This window comes from Tamandua tetradactyla, chromosome 13 (genome assembly GCF_023851605.1).
Source record: "Tamandua tetradactyla isolate mTamTet1 chromosome 13, mTamTet1.pri, whole genome shotgun sequence".
NCBI classification, from domain to species: Eukaryota; Metazoa; Chordata; class Mammalia; order Pilosa; family Myrmecophagidae; genus Tamandua; species Tamandua tetradactyla.
Genome location: NC_135339.1, coordinates 68759437 through 68778691, shown reverse-complemented (window position 1 = coordinate 68778691; position 19255 = coordinate 68759437). Strand labels below are relative to the sequence as shown.

General features: G+C 39.7%; 1 protein-coding gene across 4 annotated transcripts in view; it reads left to right on the top strand.

Annotated features, from left to right (window-relative positions):
- Window positions 1-19255, top strand: part of SORCS1 (sortilin related VPS10 domain containing receptor 1) — a 536703-nt gene that overhangs the window by 492743 nt on the left and 24705 nt on the right. For all 4 annotated transcript variants that reach the window (XM_077125968.1, XM_077125969.1, XM_077125970.1 and 1 more), the window contains exons 22-23: window positions 459-571; window positions 5047-5178. In XM_077125968.1, the coding sequence (XP_076982083.1) occupies window positions 459-571; window positions 5047-5178 (245 nt within the window). The remainder of the gene's footprint in view (window positions 1-458; window positions 572-5046; window positions 5179-19255) is intronic.

Sequence of the window (19255 nt, the reverse complement as noted above, 5' to 3'; positions counted from 1 at the left end):
AGAGACATAAAATTAAGAAGTTGAAACATGAGGGGGTGATGGTGGTCAGTCAGAAAAGGCTTCACGTGGAGCTTCAATATTTTGTGAATGGCCATTGGGGAGAATGGGGTATTCTAGGCAAAGACAAAGACACAGAGTCATAAACTTGTTCTGCATTAGGCACACTCCAGGTCATTTAGTGTTCAGGAGTACAGAGTCTAAAACTGGGGCAATGGATGAGGCTGTGGGAGGCATGGGCCAGAGCCTGGGATGCTCAGCAAATCATAGAGCTTTGATCTAGAAAATTAAGACCAAATGAGGTAACAGGGACAGGATAGTGGATTTGCACTCTAGAAGGGACTCCCCAGTGAGTGTGAAGAAGGATCCTCCACTAGGGCTCTGAATAATATTTGAAGTCTGGCAGACTTCCTGACAGAACGATTTGACTTATGGTAATCCTCCTGATGTTTTATCCACAGAGGAATTCCGGTCTCTTCGCCTGGCTTTTTCTCCAAACCTGGATGAATACAACCCGGACATCCCTGAGTGGAGGCGGGACATCAGCCGAGTCATCAAAAAATCCCTGGTGGAAGTGAGTACAGACAATTCCTCTGTGTCCTTTCAGAGCTTCATGGTAAGGGGACCCCATGCAAAGAAGATTAGGGGGAGCTGGACATCATAGGTGTCTAGTTAATGGGTCTGATATCTGCATTGCTGTGACAAACACGTTACGGGCATGTAGTTATGGGGACAATGCAAACACGAAGCTAACACCTGGCCCTGCCCCCTGTGAAGCTTATTCTGCTTGGAGAAGGACACAGACAATTATGGCAGTCATGTGGGAGAGCTCACTTAGAGCAATTAGTAAGTCTGAAATTGGCCACTGCATATAATCATGAGTTGCAGTGTGTGAAACTCCTCAAGGTTGAGTATTTAGTAAGAACAGCACTGGCTTCCAGTTCTGCAAACCTGTGGGCGGAAGAGTGAGCATTCAGCGCATTAGGCATTAGGAGTCTATCTATGTTCCAGTTCTTTTAAAGGCATTTTTGTTCTGCAGCAGCCACAAAAGAAGGTATTTTTATCTGCATTTTACATATAAAGCAGCTGAGGTTCAATGAGGTTAAATAAGTGAAATTTCACAGCTAATAGGTGGTAAAACTACAAATTTGAAGCCAAGGGCCTGAGATCAACATCTGGGTTTTCACATGTGCAACATGGCCCCCTAAGGTTTCAGGGAGTATTTCAAGATGGTATGGTTTATCCCTTTCTAGGCAAATGTTATTCAGGTCTCCCCTGACATATTCCCATTTGTGAGTGAGCAGAGGAAGGGAACAGCTGCTTATTATGCTTGAATTTATTGCATAAAACCAGACAAACATTGAGGAGCTGACACTTCCCGGGGTATCTTGCTAGCCTGAAGGAAAAATCACTGTAGGGTCTTTAGTACATTCTTTACCTGCCTGCACCCAACATACATAGCCACATGATTCAAAGAGATATTGGGATAAAGGCATTCAGATAACCCCTGCTCAGAAAAAAAGATTCCTCATCCAGTCTGTTTGGCTAAGAGCCGGCCTTCCCCATCATCATAACTGTTATCATTACCTTTGTTGAGATATATCTAGCACTTACAATATTCTAGACACTCTGCTCAGTGTTTTGCATTATTTGACACATTTAATCCCCTAAACGAGTTCCTGGAGTTGGTTCTTTCATTATTGCCATTTTACAGGGGAGGGAGCTGAATGGAGGGACATTAGGTAAGTTACCTAAAGGTATTACAGGCCCTTGGTCTGGAGTCAGACCACCTAAGTTTGAATCTTCAGTCTCTGGCTTCCTAACCACTCTACTCTGCTGCCATATTTTTCCTTGTTATATGAAGTAACAGGGGTTACTGTTGACTTTGGAGTGGAGAAGGCTATCTACATGTGCATCTGGGTAAATGCCATAGCATCTCTGTCTTCATGGCACTCTAGGCATCCTTGATGTGATTGATGCCTAAATATTGTGGCCACCAGGGGACAAAGCTGATAGACTACAGGCCCACCTGGATAGCCCCTTCTGCCCATGGAACCTTCTGTTCTGTGTGTGACAGCTGGTCTCTCTCCTCTGTTTATATATATCCATGTGAGATGACTAATCCTTCTGTGAACCCACTGCCAACTTCCTTTACTTTTTGGGGACCCAAGTCCCTGTAGATCTCCCAGTGAACTGTCAAACTCCCCTAAGTGATTTATCAACAAGGCATTAGCTCAGCAATAACCTGCCTCCCTAGTGATTTCTCTCTGCATTTATTTTCCAGGGATCAGATGCTCTGGGTCTTCACCTTTCCACCAGCTGTCCAGTAGGTTAGAAATTACTGCTGATCAGTATTTCTAAGCTGCTGCATAGCATAATCAGCTAAATGCAGAATAAATGAGTTGACGCAACATCCCTCAAGACAGTGTGGAGGGTGAATGCCTTCCAGTTTCTAAGGCTCCTGGTTACTCATTCTCAAGAGATAGCTGCCCCAGCCCTGGCTTCCAAGCCTCCCACCCTGTCTTTGAGATCAGTGACTACACTTGGCCTTTAGTGGACTGCCATTTCCATAAATCCTAAGGTGCCGCAATGTTTATTATAGTACTCTAATAAACTCTACAAGAGGTACAACTTGGAGTCATCTTATCTGTGGTCTCTTCCTATTAATTATGCAGTAGAGTTTAGTTGTATAATTGGTTTGCCTTTTCTTCATCAAATAGTCTTTTGCTATTGACATCCACAGTTAAATCTTTAATTGAATGCCATGCAATGCACAGTTTTTGAGCCCCGTCTGTATAATGAGGACGATTCAGGCATGGTCTCTGAGTTTAAAATCTAGCATGGGCAGAAAATCCAGCGTAAGATTAGCTGTGATAGGAGCTAGTATATGCTAAGTGTCAGGAGAAGGGTGGCAGTAGAGTGGGGGTTAAGAATACAGGCTTCATAGTCAGTCCAATATTTATAAACCTGGCTTCCCCATTCACCACCTAGATGGCCTTGAACGACAGTCTTCATATCTCTGTGTGTCCTGTGGGGGAAATAGAGATGGACTTCAGATCCTCATTTGTGGAGAGATTTTATTACCTGCTGGGAGTGCTATGACCAAAGTTTTCATCTTTGAAAACTCATCTCAGCTACAGAGAGCTGCCCTATCCTAGGTCAAGTTCCTTTTCAGGTTGGCTTATGCCCAGTGATGGATTGATACAGTTATATAAAGAATTGGTCACTACTTAGTGAATACTCTGCACACTAAACTAAGAGTCTTCTTCCTTAGAACATCAACCTATGACACATCTTCACCTGCAAAGTAAAGCCTTATAACTCCTACTTTGTAGGATTATTGTGGGAAGTTGCATAAAACAGTATTGCTAAGATTTGTATCACAATGCCTGGCACATGCTAAGGACCCAATAATTGAAATTCCTTTCTGCTACTGTTATAAAGGTACATTCTCTGGAGTTCAGAGACAAAACAGTCACCAAATTGGGAAATCGTAAAATAGGTACTGAAATCCGTGAACTTAAGGAAACTCATGAAGGATAAGTAGGAGCAAATAGAGAAAGCATTCTGGCAGGGTGGAGAGGGTGTGTGGCGATTACACAAAACTTTTACAGGAAAAGCTGGAATATTGAAAGAAAATGTACATAATTCCATCTGACTGGAGCTTAGGATGCCTGTTGTGAGTCGTGAGTAGTAAGTCTAGGAAGGAAAGATGGAACCACACTGCAGAAGGTCTGGAATGCTTAAGCCAGAAACGTAAGAATTTTGAGCAGGAAGTAATGACTTAGTTGGGTTATAGGAAGATACATCTGAAAGTAGCAACATGTCTCTTGGAGACGTGAAGCCCACTGTAAACTTCAGGGGAGAGGATATGACAGCTGAGTTGATGTACTGACAATGGGTATTTAAACAAGCAGGGTCCCCTAGGATCATTAGTGTGGATGTTGACTTCTCAGCATCTTGCAAATTCATTCGATGTGGCAGAGAAAGGAGAGTGTGATGTCAGAACCTAGTGTAAGGCTCAAGCTAGGGGACCTGGGAAAGGGCTGCTTCTGCTCACATAAATACAGAATGAAAAATCTTGATGGTAAAGATAAGTTCTTTTTTTTTTTTTACATATGTTCATTGGAAGTCTTGGTGACATAACCAGGTGGCAAAGTATGACTAATTTCTTAAGAGAAGAGGTAGGATTGTAGCTGGTGATTGTAGAACCATCCAGAGAGAGGGTTTGAGTGGAGCCCTGGGATATATGCTCTGATAATCAAAGTAAACATGAAGTACTTGAGTAGCACCTTTAACAGTGAAAGGCTGGCACCAGAGAAAGAGACAGAGGCAGAGCAGTTAGAGGTGGGAGAAAAACTGGAAGAGTCCACTTGGCACAGTGGAGGGTTGAGGCCTGGTCACACCTAATATGGGCTGCCTGGAAGTCAAGAGCTGCCTGAGGGCTTTGGGGGAAAGAGAGGAAGGAGTTTTAAAGTTAGGTGATTAGGGTATGACTGGTCGATTTGCAGAGTAACTCCAGTGTAGTGATGAACTAGAAACTAGGTTAGAAAGGGTCCAGGCATTTATCAGAGGCTAAATACAAAACTCAGGAAAGGGCTGTCTCCTCCACTGCACAGATCTATGGCAGCCCCCCCAGTAAGAAACTATGTGAATCTCCACTATGTAGCAGGTACTATTATAAATGTTTGACGTATACTCATTTTATTCTTTAAATCACCATTTTACAAGGCAAGTACTATTAATATCCCCATTTTCTATTTGAGAGGATGTAGGCACAGAGGGGATAAGCAACTTGCTGGAGGTCTCATGGTGTTGGAGCTGGGGAGAAAGCTCGGACAGTCTGACTCTGGAGCCTGCTCTCAGCCCAGAGCTGCCTCTCTGAGCAGCTTCCTGCCTGCTGTGCCCAGGGTCCTGCTGCCCTCTGCAATCCCCCTTCCTCCTTTGTCCTCTGACCCCCTGCCAAATATCTGTTCCCTTCTTGTGTCCCTCTCCCCACTCAGCATTATTCCCATAGGACTTACACGAGTCTCTTTGTCTCTCCCTTAGACCACAGGAGTTCCAGGCCAGCACATCTTGGTGGCAGTTCTACCTGGCTTGCCCACCGCTGCTGAGCTCTTTGTCTTACCCTATCAGGATCCAACAGGAGAAAACAAAAGGTCAGCGGAGGACCTGGAGCAGGTGAGGCCCTCCAGGTGACGTCTCCTTTTCTCCCAGCACTTTGAGCCACACTCTCTGCTAGGACCTGGTCACGACAGCAGCTCCGAAGGACGTCTGTGGAATCTGGGCTTGAGCGGGAGGGTACCAGCTGTTGGTGGCATCTCCAAGTGTCTGGTCCTTCAGGTGTCATCTATGATCCTCACTTCAGCTTCACAAAGAAACCCATACAAGGATTCTTATTGGAGGAACTGCCACATTAATCAGGGTGTCCACACTGTGGAATAATTTTCTGTGTTTACAATGAATTAGATATGTCTATGTGTGCTAATGTGGAAAATTGTCCAAGATATTAAGCAAAAAAGAGCAAGTAGCTGAACAATACCTAAAGGATGAGGCCATTTATATTTTATTTTGCTTATTTGAATCATAGAAGTGTGATGAGAATCAAATGACATGATTTGCATGATATCTTTTTAAGAAGGTACAACTTTCATATAAACCATAAGTCCTTTTATCTCTGTTATACGAAGATGGTCTGGTTTGCATTTTCCATGAATGATTAATCTTGGCTCAGTAGCACCTGTATGGGCTGTGTGGCTATGTGGGAATCCACTTTCTCCTCATTCCCCCCCCCCCCCCCCACGTCCTGGAGCACTAGTGTGTGTCTGTGTGTGTCTTCCCCTCCCTCTCCCTTTAGTCTCTTTTTCCCCCTCTCATCCTTTTAAGGTCACAAGACTCTCCCATCTCTGCAGTTGTCATCCTTCTTCATTCATTCGGTTAAAATATTTGGTCTTGTTCTGGCTGCCTTGTTAGAAACCGCACAATTCAGGTTGTTGAATTCTTCCAGGCAGATAGATTGAAAAATGGGATTCCTCTCAGCCACTAAATAAATATTGACTTTTTCCCTTCCAGTACTTGGATCTTTTCAATTTACTTTGAATAAACCCATAATCTAGTCCCATGATCTTTAGATTGCCAAGGTGGTTTGAGAGCCTTCTCTAACAGCCTTATTAACCACAACCCTAAATTACAACACGGCCCTCCTCCTAGCACATGCTCTCCTTTCAACTGCCACTTTTTCACTTGGCGGAAGACTCGCCTCTGTAATTTTCTCCACGTGCAAGTAATGAAGAATCAAGCTGTCACGGAAAGCCCTGTTGAACCCCATTTCCTAGCAAACTGCAATTGAAGGGCGGGCAGAAGGCAGCCCATCCGATTTGCATCTGACCTTGCTTGCTCCCCTCTCACACTCAACTTCCTATTATATTCTACAAATTATCAGCACCTGCAAGTTATGGGGAGAAAGAAATGGGTTATTTCTTTCCACAGCACTGCTCAGGGCCCAGAGGAGAAGTAGATCCTACCCAAGACCTTTAGGGATGAACATTTACAGTTATTTCTCCTCTGGAAATCTTAATGGTTTTCCTTAAATCCAAATGATAATGTTCCCAAATATGGAGGGGAACCCTCATTTCAAACCAGCTGCTTTCCTAGATACTGCATCATCAGTGCATCTTTACTTTTCATATGCTTTAATTTTTTGTTGAAAGTGCAATGTTTTCTACATGTTTCCTTGAGGAGAAATGTGGAAAAAGAATTGGGATCTGCTCTTTTGAAACATCTATTGCTTATTAAGAGGTGTATCTTACCTTTGCATTTCTACTCTTTCTGGACTTGTTTTACTTTCTTCTCTGTTACTCCTGGTGCCACCTTCAAAGGCCACCTCAGAGGGCTGTGAGGTTGTTCTTAGCCTGATATCAGTCATTGATGAACAATTTAATCAGTGATTTGAAGTCAGCTGGTTTGTTTGAAGGCTCTTTGCCTTAGCATCTGAAACACTTTGGGGAGGTCAAGCCATTTAGGTAAAAAGGGCACAGGTTTGGAGAAATATAGACCAGATTTCCAGTTTCAGCTCTGCTGTTCATTGTCTGTATTTTAGAAATGAGGAAAATGAAGGCCAGAAAAGTTAAATAATTGAACCAAAGTCCCACAATCTATAATGCCTACCTCACAGGATGTTTGGGAGGATTAAAGGACTGATACAGCAAAATACTTGCCCTAGAGTCGATGCTCAATCAAGGAGAAATAAATGATGGGGACCTTTGGGGTCATTTTATGATAGGAACAGAAGATATGGAAAATGGAAAGGAAAAACAAAACTTAGGGCCTCTGCAAGAGACTGTGTGGGATAATCAAGGGCATGTGTTAAAGGAGAGAGGATGGGCACAGTAAGGATAAAAGGTTAATGAATAAAAATCACCCAAAAATGTAGAAGAGAAGGAAAATATAAAAAGGAAAAAACTTATATGAATTCCTATGCCCTGAAGTGAGGATGAGGACACCTAAGTTATCATGCAGGCTTACATCATTAAAGGAAAACAAAGTACCAATTAAAGAAGGTAACTCTGCTAAAGGAAATTGCCCATTTATCAGGCTATTTTCAGATTTAAAGAAAAGTAAACCCAATAATCCAACACACGCCAAAACTAGCACAAAAGTAATTAGTGTCTTAATAGTGGATGATACTATTACCCTGATCTAAAAGTGCAGCAATGAAAGCAGCTTATAACTGAGTCCATGTGTCGAGCCCAATGAAACCGGGGCCGCCCCTTGGAGACCTTTTTTACCAGGTGGAGCCCTCTGATCATTCTTTCTGCACCATCCTTTTTAAATGAAAGAATTCAGGCCCCAGCATGGTGGAATGACTTGCCCGAGGTGACGCAACTCATCAGGAGAATTGGATGCTAGTTCCGTTTCAGCAGTTAACTGAGTCTTAGTGATCTTTCCACTGCACCATGCTGCTGGCATCGACACAGACACCACTTTGCTTCCATGGGTCTGAAAGCACTAAGACTGTAGCACTAGAAATAAAAGCAAATAACGTATCCAATTCAAACCAATTTAAAGAAAAAAAACTCATGAGCTAATTTTATTGGTAGGACCAGGGATACAGTTCAGGCATGGATGAATTCAGAAGCACTCCAAAATGTCATCAAACTACTCCCGTTCTTCTCTTTCTCTTTGCTTCTCCCTTTCCTTCCCTCTCCATTTCCTTTCTTTACTACCACATGGGAAGTCTGCCTGAGAATTAAGCCAACCCATAGGAAAGCAGGAAGCCCCAGCTTCCATTTAGCCAATTTATCAACCCGATCTGAAAGATAGTGTCTCTTCCCTGATAGCACAGCAAGAACCCCTGGTTCACAGTTCTCACTGGGCCACCCTGGGTTATGTGGGAATTTTTTAACCAGTCACTGCAGTCTGGGGTACAGACTGTCATCAGGGACAATTAAGGCATTTTATCCCCTCCCTGCGTCAGGGTTTTATGTTAGTACCTCTTTAACGGATTGGACTGAGAATAGAAGAACATGGTTCCTCAAAAAAAAAAAATATATATATATACATATATATATATATATGGAAGAGATAGAAGGAATGCCACGTAGGCAAAAAAAAACTGACTTCCACTTTAATACATTAAACAGAAATGTAAGATAACTGCAAAGCAAAACTAAACCATAGAAACGAACTGCCTCTCTTGAAGGTTGCAGTATGAGTCTTAGCTCAAACTTGGGAAGGGCTGACATCATCCCTTCTGTTACTGGCTATCCCTTCCTTATAATGATACAGCACAGAACACCCAGCACGGAAAAGAGTGGGATCCTAGTCAGATGGGCCCCCAAAGAATGCAAGCTTCCTCTAACAGCATTCCCAGGAGAGCTATCTTGACTGTGAAATAAATTGAAAATTCCTCACAGTGAGAAGTACTTGACCCTATTATCAAGATGATGTCAGCTGGGTTAATCAAGTGACCTCTGTCTGGAAGGGTTCCACTAGTCTTCATTTCAGACCTCCAGTGAGTGAGAAAAGGCTTGCTTGCCCTTAGGTGGCCTCATCAGGGTTAGTGCATCCCCCACTGCCAGCTGCCCAGGCATGAAACAACTTCCACCTCCCCACTACCACACTCACTGCTGAGTCCTCAGAGATGAGCAGATTTATATCTGGCCCACTTAGAGGAAGAAAAGACCACTGTACTCTGTCGAGGTTGTTTGTGATGCTGTGCTGGGGAGATAGCGAGACAAAATGTCATCTTTCACAATCCTTAAATGCATGGGAGCACTTAAAAGGAGAAAAAAAATGTATGGGAAAAATGTCAGCCACAAACAATGTATTTACTCCTAGGTTGTTTGTGTTACCATACACATTTGGCAGATGCAAAATCTGAAATCCAGGGAAAGGAACTGCATCTCTGGAAATAGAACACCCTACTGGCAGCATATTAAGAAGTTAAAAGATTCATTTTATAATGTAACTAGTGATCTCATACTGTTTTCTATACACCCGCATGGACTTCCCTCACAGTCCAAATTTTTTGACAAAAGGAAGTTGGATTATAGCAATACTCTAGTGTTCACAATAAAGGTCACTAAGGCAATGAACTATAACTGAAGCAGAGAGGGCAAACGTTAGGTCAAAAGAACTATGGCACAAGGAGATGGAGAAAAGCTTAGGGCTGGCAGTGGAGAACACAAGAGAAAGACATATTTGCTTCTTCATTCTAATTTGTTTCTTTATTCACTGTTGTTCTAGTTTGTAAGCTGCTAGAATGTCATATACCAGAAATGGAATGGCTTTTAAAAAGGGGAATTTATTAAGTTACAAGTTTACTGTTCTACAGCTGTGAAAATGTCCAACTTAAGGCAAGGCTATGAAAAAGTTCAAGTGAAGGCATCCAAGGAAAGATACCTTAGTTTAAGAAGGCTGATGATGTTCAGAGTTTCTCTCACAATTGGAAAGGCACATGGTGACATCTGCTAGCTTCTCTCTGGGAATCTTCAGTGGCTTCTCCAAGACTCTTTCTGTTCTGTTGACTCTGTTGGTTCTGGTGATTCTGGTGGCTGTCATGGCTCTAAAGCTTTTCCCAGAATGGTTCCTTCTTAAGGGATTCCATTAAATAACACCACCTTGAATGGGTGGAGACACATCTCCATGGAAACCATCTACTCAAAAGTTATCACCCACAATTAGGTGGGTCATATCTCCATGGAAACTATCAAAAAGATTCCACACACTGGGCGGGCCGCGGTGGCTCAGCGGGCAAAGTGCTTGCCTGCTATGCCGGAGGACCTCGGTTCGATTCCCGGCCCCAGCCCATGTAACAAAAACGGAGAAACAGAATACAATAAAACAAGAAAATGTTTAAAAATGTTTCCCTTTCTTCCTTCCTTCCTTCCTTCTATCCTTCCTTCCTTCTCTCTGTCTTTCCTTTAAAAAAAAAAAAAAAAAAAAAAAGATTCCACACAGCAATATTGGATGAGGGCTAAAGGATGTGACATATTTGGGGTGCATAATAGCTTCAAACCAGCACAACCATGCACCATCATCCTAGAAAGTTCTTGGCCACATTAATTCAGCTGATTTTTTTTGTGCTAAAGAACAATAGGATTGGGTGAGCTATTGTTTCTTAGAATTTAGGTGTTGGCTCCATGGCTTTCCCCAGGTTTAATCCAGAAATCATTTAGTATGAATCAAGAAAGGTCATTTTTTATGTTGAATCCAAAAGGAAAATGAAAAAAAATACCATTTGAAAGGACCCTAATAATGTAAAAGGATTAGGATTGACTGACTAGGTCAGTTGCAAGGTCATCCCAGGCAAGACTTTTTCTAAACATGGCACAAAAATGCTATTTATTTCAGAAGGACTGGTATTTCTCTTACCAGCTTCAGAGATAGGCATTAGTATTTTGTTCTAGTGTAGCTTTGCCATTGATAAATTTGCAGAGACACATTTTTTAATCCATATTTTCACCTCGTATCACCTCTCTGGGTCACATGTTTCATCAATTTGCTCTCTCTTCTTTTATCCCCAAACTTATCTTTTGTCATATGTCAGTGTTTGGAGTATCTTCCCCTGCTTGTTTTATTAAAAATAATTTGTGACTTCCAATCAACTGAGATGAAGTGTGAAGATACTTCAGGAAGCCATTCTCCCACAATCTTTGATCAACTGGCAAATATTGGAAGAGGCATCTTCCTCAAAACTCCAGAAAAGAGTTAAAGGGTTACAATGACTGGATGAGTGCTGAATCAAGAAAATGCATCTTTAAAGATTTCCTCTCCCACCTCCTTCCTGGCGTGGTGTGAAACAGCACTCCTATTATGGGTCACTGGCTCTGTTCCAGAGGGAGAAGAGTAACCCCTATGCACATACTGTGGTGCCTCTATGTCATGCCAATCTATAGGGTGGCGGTCTGAAAGACGCAACCAGGAATCTTGTCTCTACCTCACCCTCCAGAACTTGCCCTGTAGGCAAAAGGAACAGTTAAATCAGTATATGAAACAAGTATGTTAAAGCCACCTGTGGCAAAGGATTTCTTGCTTTAAGACATACAATAGACTGCCCTGGAGGGAAAGAAAGTCTTTTTCATAGGAAATAGGAGCATTGGAGACCTTGTAAATGGGGAAGTTCCTAAGGACAGCACAAGGCCAAAATGAACAGGCTAGGAAAAGAGGAAGAGGTCCCCGCACTAGGGACCTGATCTTCTCAGTTGGAGGGCTAAAGTTGAAAGAGAACCAACCAATGTAGAGCCAATTTGCAAAGACTGTGAAAGGTGTTTCTTGCAGTAGTTTGACTGTGTTTACTTACTTGTGGCACTCAAGGAAATCTCTATTATAGCACTAGCTAGATAACAAATGTAAGGAACAGACAGATTAGGGACAAAATCACAACATTAGCACATTAAAATATTAATATTAAATCTCATGCAACAAAAGATTGCAAGGCAAAAAAACAACAACAACAACAGGAAGTTATGGCCTATGCAGAGGAACAAGGTAAAAATTCAGAACCATAAACAAAGAAAACCAGATTTTGGACATGGCAGACAAAGACTTTTTAAAATTTTCTTCTGTATTTTCAAGGAAATGAAGGAAAACACAGAGAAGGAACTAAAGGATATTAGGAAAATGTTTAATGAACAGTATGAGAATCTCAATAAAGAGAAATTATAAACAGGAAACAAATAGGAATATTGGAGTTTAAGACCACAGTAACTGAGATGAAAGAATCCCTAGAGGGTTTCAACAGCATATTGGAGCTGGAAGAAGAAAATAGAAATTATTCAAGTTGAGGGACAGGAAGATAAAAGAGTGAGAAAAAAGTAAACAGAGCTTAAGAGACCTGTGGCACACCATCAAGTGTACCAACATATGCATTTTGAGAGTGTGCTGGTTTGAATCTGTTGTGTATCCCAGAAAAGCCATGTCCTTTAATCCTCATTCAGTATTTCTGGGTGGGAGCTTTTTGATTATTCATGGAAATGTGATCCACCTAATTGTGAATGGTAACTTTTGATTAGATGGTTTCCATGGAGATGTGTCTGTACACATTCAAGGTGGGGTTTGCTTAGTGGAGCCCTTTAAGAGGAAAAAAGCTTTAGAGCCCACACAGCCAGAGACCATTGGTGATGAAGAAGGAAAATGCCCCTGGGGGAGCTTCATGAAATAAGAAGCCTGGAGAGAAAGTTAGCAGATGTCACCATGTTCACCATGTGCCTTTTCGTTTGAGAGAGAAACCCTGAATATCATCATCCTTTGTGAACCAAGGTACCTAGATACCTTTCCCTGGATGCCTTTGATTGTACATTTCTATAGCCTTGCTTTAATTTGGACTTTTTCAAAGCCTTAGATCATATAAACTTGCAACTTATTGAATTTCCTTTTTTAAGAGCCGTTCAGTTTCTGGTATATTGCATTCTGGCAGCTTGCAAACTAAAATGGAGTCTCAAAGTGAGAAGAGAGAAAAAGATAGAAGGAATATTCAAAGAAATAATTGCAGAAAACTTCCCACATTTAAAGAAGTACATGAATATATACACTCAAAAGCCCAATGAATCCCAAGCGGAGAAACTCAAAGAGAACTATAAACCAGACACATGGTTGTCAAGGACAAGGCAAGTGTTCTGAAAGCTGCAAGAAGAAAGCAACATGTTATGTACAAGGAAGCCCCAGTAAGATTAAGTTCTGATTTCTCATGAAAATACCATAAAGACAAGAAGTCAGTGGAATGACATATTTAAATATTGAAAGGAAACATATTTAAATATTGAAAAGATATAAAAACAAGAACTTTATTTCAGCAAGTGTGGCATTCAGAAATGAGATGAAATGAAGGCATTTCCAGATAAACAAAAGCTGAGGGAGTTTGTCACCAGTAGATCTCCCTACAAGCAATGCTAAAAGGAGTACTTCAGACCAAAAGGAAAGGATGCTAGGCAGGGGATTGAAGCACCATAAGAAATAAAGTCCTCTGGTAAAGGTATCCATAAATGCCAGTACTATAGTACTGTATTTTTTTGGTATATAACTCTACTTTTTACCTCTTACACATTCTAAAATGCAAATGAATAAAAAGTAATGATAATATACCATTTTGGAAATACAATGTGGAAAATATAAATTTTATAAGTACAACAAAATGTGGGGAGAAGAAAGGATTATAGGAATAGTATTTTTGTCTGTTATTGAAGATAAATTGGCATCAAATTGAACTTGATTTTTATAGATTTAGGATGCTAAATTTAAGCACTATGGTAACCACAAAGAAAATATCTGAAAGATAACTAAATGAGGTGGGTGCAGGGGTATTTCAATGGTAGCATTCTCACCTGCCATGCAGGAGACCTGAGTTTGATTCCTTGTCCATGCACGTCCCCCCAAACAAAACAAAAAAACAAAAATTCAACAAATAGTGCTGCAGTAATGGGACACTCATATGGAAAAATAATGAAATGTGACCCCACCACACAACGTACAAAAAAAAAAGTAAATGAGAAGGAGGTGCATGGATGGTTCAGTAGTAGAGTACTCACCTTCCATGCAGGAGACCTGGGTTCAATTTTAGACCATGAACCTAAAAAAAAAAGTAAACGAGAAGGTACTCAAAATAATACATTATATAAAATCAAATAAATATGAAAGGAAACATTAACAGAAGAATTGAGGGACAAAAAATGTATAAGACTTACTAAGACAAAATGGCAGAAGCTCTGCATTATCGGTAGTTACTTTAAATGTAAATGGATTAAATTCTTCAGTCAAAAGACAGAGACTGGCAGAATGGATAAAAAAGCATGCCCCAACTATATGCTATCTAAAAAAGATCTACCTTAAAATCTAATATACAAGAAGTTTGAAAGTGAAAGCTTGGAAAAAATATTACATTAAATAGTAATCAAAAGATTGCTGGAGTAGCTATAGTAATACTGGATAAAATAGACTTCAAATCTTAAACTGTTAGGAGGGGCAAAAGAGGTGACTATACACTCATAAAGGGGGAGTCAACAATAAGACATAGCAATTATAAATTTACATGTACCTAAAAGCAGAGCCCCAAAATATATGAAGCAAGTATTTACAGATTTGAAGGGAGAATTAGACAGTTCTCCATTAATAATAGAAGGGAGGATTGAATATTTTCCCCAAAAAGGCATGTTTAGGTCCCAACCCCTAGTTCTGTGGCTGTGAATCCATTTGTAAATAGGGCCTTTGAAAATATTTCTTATTACTTACAGTGTTCCCAAACTGAATGAGAGTGGGCCTTAATCTAATATGGCTGAAATCCTAATAAACAAAGAAAATTGGACACATAACGAAAGAGAAGCCATGGAGAGAAGTGAGAAGGTGGAAGTCAACAGAACCTGGAAGCAAAAGGAGAAGATGCTACCATGTGCCTTTCCATGTGATGGAAAAGCCAAGGAACCCCAAAGATTGCTAGCCAGCTGGAAGATACTGATCCCAGGAGAAATCAAGACTTTCAGCTTCTGAAACCATAAGGAAATAAATTCCTGTTAAGCCAACTCATTATATTGCATTTGTTTTAGCAACTAATAAGCTAAAACAGTTTTTGGTCCTGGGAGTGGGGTGCTCTATTACAAGTATGTAAAAATGTGGAAATACCAATGGAATTAGGTAAAGTGCAAAGGCTAGAAGAATTTTGAGGGGCTCAAAAATGAGTGAGAGCTGCAGGGAAAGTTTATGTCATCTTAGGGAATACATAATTCATCATGAACAGACAAGTGGTATCCATATTTATACCATATTTATATCCATATTTATATTAAGGTACTTCTGGAGAGGTCCTAGAAGGAAATGTTGAATCTATTGTTAGAAATTGGAAGAAAGACAGTCCTTCTTATAAAGTGTCAGATAGCTTAACCAAATTGCACCCAGATATTGGATAGAAGATAGAATTTGAAAGCAATGAACTTGGATATTTAACTAAGGAGATTTCCAAGTTAGGGATGAAAGATACAACCTGGCTTCTACTTGAAGCTTATGGTAAAATGTGAAAGCTGAGAATTAACCACTTAAGCATAAAAGAAACAGAAATTAATGATTTGGATAGTTCTCAGCCTATCCAGGTAATGTGCTCTGGAGATTAGGGTCAGAATAGTTCTATCAGGGACCTCTCTGAGCTTACAGAAAGGGAGGGCAGGACTGTACATGAGGGTTTAACTTAAGAACCCTGACCTAAAGACGGTGTAGTATGGCTGAACATGGATCCAGTCAGGTATTTCAGAAGAATTCACTATTGGAAATGCAGTTTTCCAGGAAGTACCTGTGAAAAGTTCTGTTGCATGGTGGTTTGGATCTCCTGCAACTACGGGCAAAGCAACTAAGGATTGTGAAAAATTTGTGTGAACAGAAACAATGCCTGAAAAGAACAGAAAAGAGAAAAATTGAAGAAAGACTGATTTCAATAGGTAGAACCTAAGAAGCCAAGGTCTCGACTGAATTTATTTATAGATTCAACACAATCCCAGTCAAAATCCCAGCAGTGCCCTATGCACAAATTGAAAAGCCAATCACCACATTTATATAAAAGGATCAGGGACCCAAGATAGGCAAAACCATGCTGAAAAAGAACGAAGTTGGATGACTCACACTTTCTGACTTTAAAACTTTTTACAAGTAACAGTAATCAAAGCAGCATGATACTGGCACAAGGACAGACATATAGACCAATGGAATCGAAATGAAATTTCAGAAATAAACCCTCACATCTATGGCTAATTGTTTTTTGACAAGTATATAAAGTCTATGCAATGGAGGAAAAATAGTCTCTTCAACAAATGGTGCTGGGAAAACTGGATATTCACATGCACACAAAGGAAGGTGGACCCCTCCCTGACTCATAAAGAAATTCATTCAAAATGTATCAAAGACCTAAATATAAGAACCAGGCCTATAAAACTCCTAGAAGAAAACATAGGAAAGCATCTTCAGGGCCATTGTGTTGAACAATGTTTTCTTAGACTTTCCACCAAAAACACCAACACAAAAGAAAAAAAATAGATAAATGTGACTCATCAAAATTAAAAAAACTAATGCATTAAAGGATTTCATTAAGAAAGTAAAAGATCTACAGAATGGAAGAAAATATTTGGGAGTTGTGTATATATGTACTGTGTACCCAGAAGGTGGTGGGCTGGAAATATTTCATCAAACGCAGTTATGGTTACCACACAATTAACACAGAACATCCGAATGATTTTTTGTTACTGGAATTGTAGGTTTAGAGAAAAATCATGCAGAATATACCGAGGTCCCATATATATTCCCCCCCACACACAGTTCTCCCTATGATTAACACTGTATTAGTATGGTACCTTTGTTACAATTGATGAAATACTATTATACTATTAACTATCATTCATGTGTTGTACAGGCCTATGTGTTTTTTATAAATTTTTATTCTTGTAAAATGTATAAAAACTAAAATTTCCCCCTTTTGACCATGTTCAAATATAAAACTCAGGGGTGGTAATTAAACTCACAAGGCTGGAGTAACATAACCTCCATGGACTATTGCCAAAGCTTTTCCATCAGCCCAGACAATTAAGCGTTAACTCCCCATTCCCCCTGGTAACCTGTATTTCAGTTTCTGACTATGAATTTGCTTATTCTAATTATTCCATGTCAGTGAGATCATACAATATTTTTTGCCCTTATGTCTGGCTTATTTCACTCAATATAATGTCTTCTTGAAGGTTCATCCATGTTGTCTAATGTTTCAAAACTTCATTCCTTTTCATGGCTGAATAATATTATATTTTCTGGGGTACATACAGTTCCAAATTGCTACATTCTCCTAGTACTTTTATTGATTCTCCATTTTTCTTTGTAAGTGGTACTTTAAATGAATGTGGATGAATTTTGAATTCCAGATGTATTCCACCACGTAGGCAGACACCAAGAGTAATAAATTGTTGTTTCTTTGTTCATGATTATCTAGCTAAAGGGAGACTAGAAAATGGACTGTGTGGGAGAGCAGCAGAAAAGAGATGATGAGTGCAAAGGATTTCTCACTGGGCAGAAATGGAAAATAAATGAAGTATTCTTGCTCCAGTAGGTTTAATCACCCAACAATCACCCCTTATTTCATTTGAGCCTCTATCAGGCAAGTTCATATTCTTCTCATTTGGGCTGTTGTCACACTATTTTATAGGTTGTCTTTAATTTCACACATTTCTTTATGAAACGGAGACCCTCCTAACTTTACCAATTATATTCACTGGTGGACAGAATGTGGCAGTCCTGGGAAAAGCGCTAGGAATTGCCTAGTCCTCTAACTCATACTGGTCAGCTGACATGGTGCTGGTGTTATCAGTATGTGCTAAACAGATTAATCAGAGATGACAGCATAATTAATGAAATGTTGCATTTTTTCATGTTCTAAACTTGCCAAGCCAGACTATTCCCCAAATACCTTTTGCTTTCTCTGTCAGCTGGTCAAACGAGCATGTTTTGAATGGAAATGCTCTAGGACTAGGAGTCATATAAATCTAAAGTCTATCCTTAACTTTTCAAATATTAACTGGATAAACATAGGTATTTCCCTAAGCTCGATATTTCCTTCTGTGAAATTACTAGCGCTAACACAGATGACGTGCTGTGTTGGAAGAAATAGTAAGAAATAAGCAATGTAATTATATCAAGTATTCAGTGCATATAAAATATACTTTAAAACATATGTAACATCCCATGAAGTGATGAAAATAATGCCGGATCATAATTTCTGTAAGTGGCATGGAAAACATTTAAAATATTGTCAAGTTCTGCCAATAGTGTTCCAAATTCATTTACTTGAGAAGTATGTGGTTAGTCTAATTGAGCTCATTCTTGTATAAATGTAAATTTCATTTAGTTTTGTTTCTTAAACATAATTTCTTTCCCACAAAGCATGTGTTCTTTATTGCATATCCTTTGATGCAAGTTAAATACATGAAAAATACTTTCTGCTACTGGATTAGTTTTGCATAAGCCTATTTAATTTTGTAAATGATGAAGATAAAGCCAACAAAGCAATGTCATAAACCACAAAGAACCTAGGAAGTAAATTATTTTCACAGGAGAGTCTCCTGGAGATTATAAATTAGAAGTATGTTATTTTGATAAACTCTATTTTCTGGTTTAGTTATTTATATATCTCACTTGAAGAGAATGCACCCTCAAAGATAAGAGGTAAATATCATTTCACCTGGTTGACAAATGAACATCTTTCTCTTGCAACTACACAGCTCCCTTTTGTCCACATGGTGGACAAAATTCCTTAATTCTTACTGACAAGCTTTCATTTTGAGCAAATATACTTTTTTGTAGTTATATATATATGTATATACACACATGTATTTGTATACCTATAATGTGCTTCACACATGCTTTGCTATGTAATTATATTATTTAATATATACACATTTATATTTAAATGTATACACACATATATATATTTATGTTTACATTTCTCTATATGTGTATGGATGAGTATGTGTGTATTATAGCCAAAAGCGTTCTGGTTGACCTGTACTAAAAAATCCACTTCCAGATTCCTATAACGAACCTACCAATTTAATGAGTAGAAAACGAACTCATGCATTCAACACTTTAGAGCACACAGAGGAAAATCATTCTACACAGTTAATGTTGGAATTTCTTGCTTCTCATAAACCTAGGCCATTCTGCTGGTGATGGGAATGGGGTATGTTGGTGAGATTTGTAGAGTGCCTCAGAAGTCTTCTGGAAGATTCCTAGAGCCCAAGAA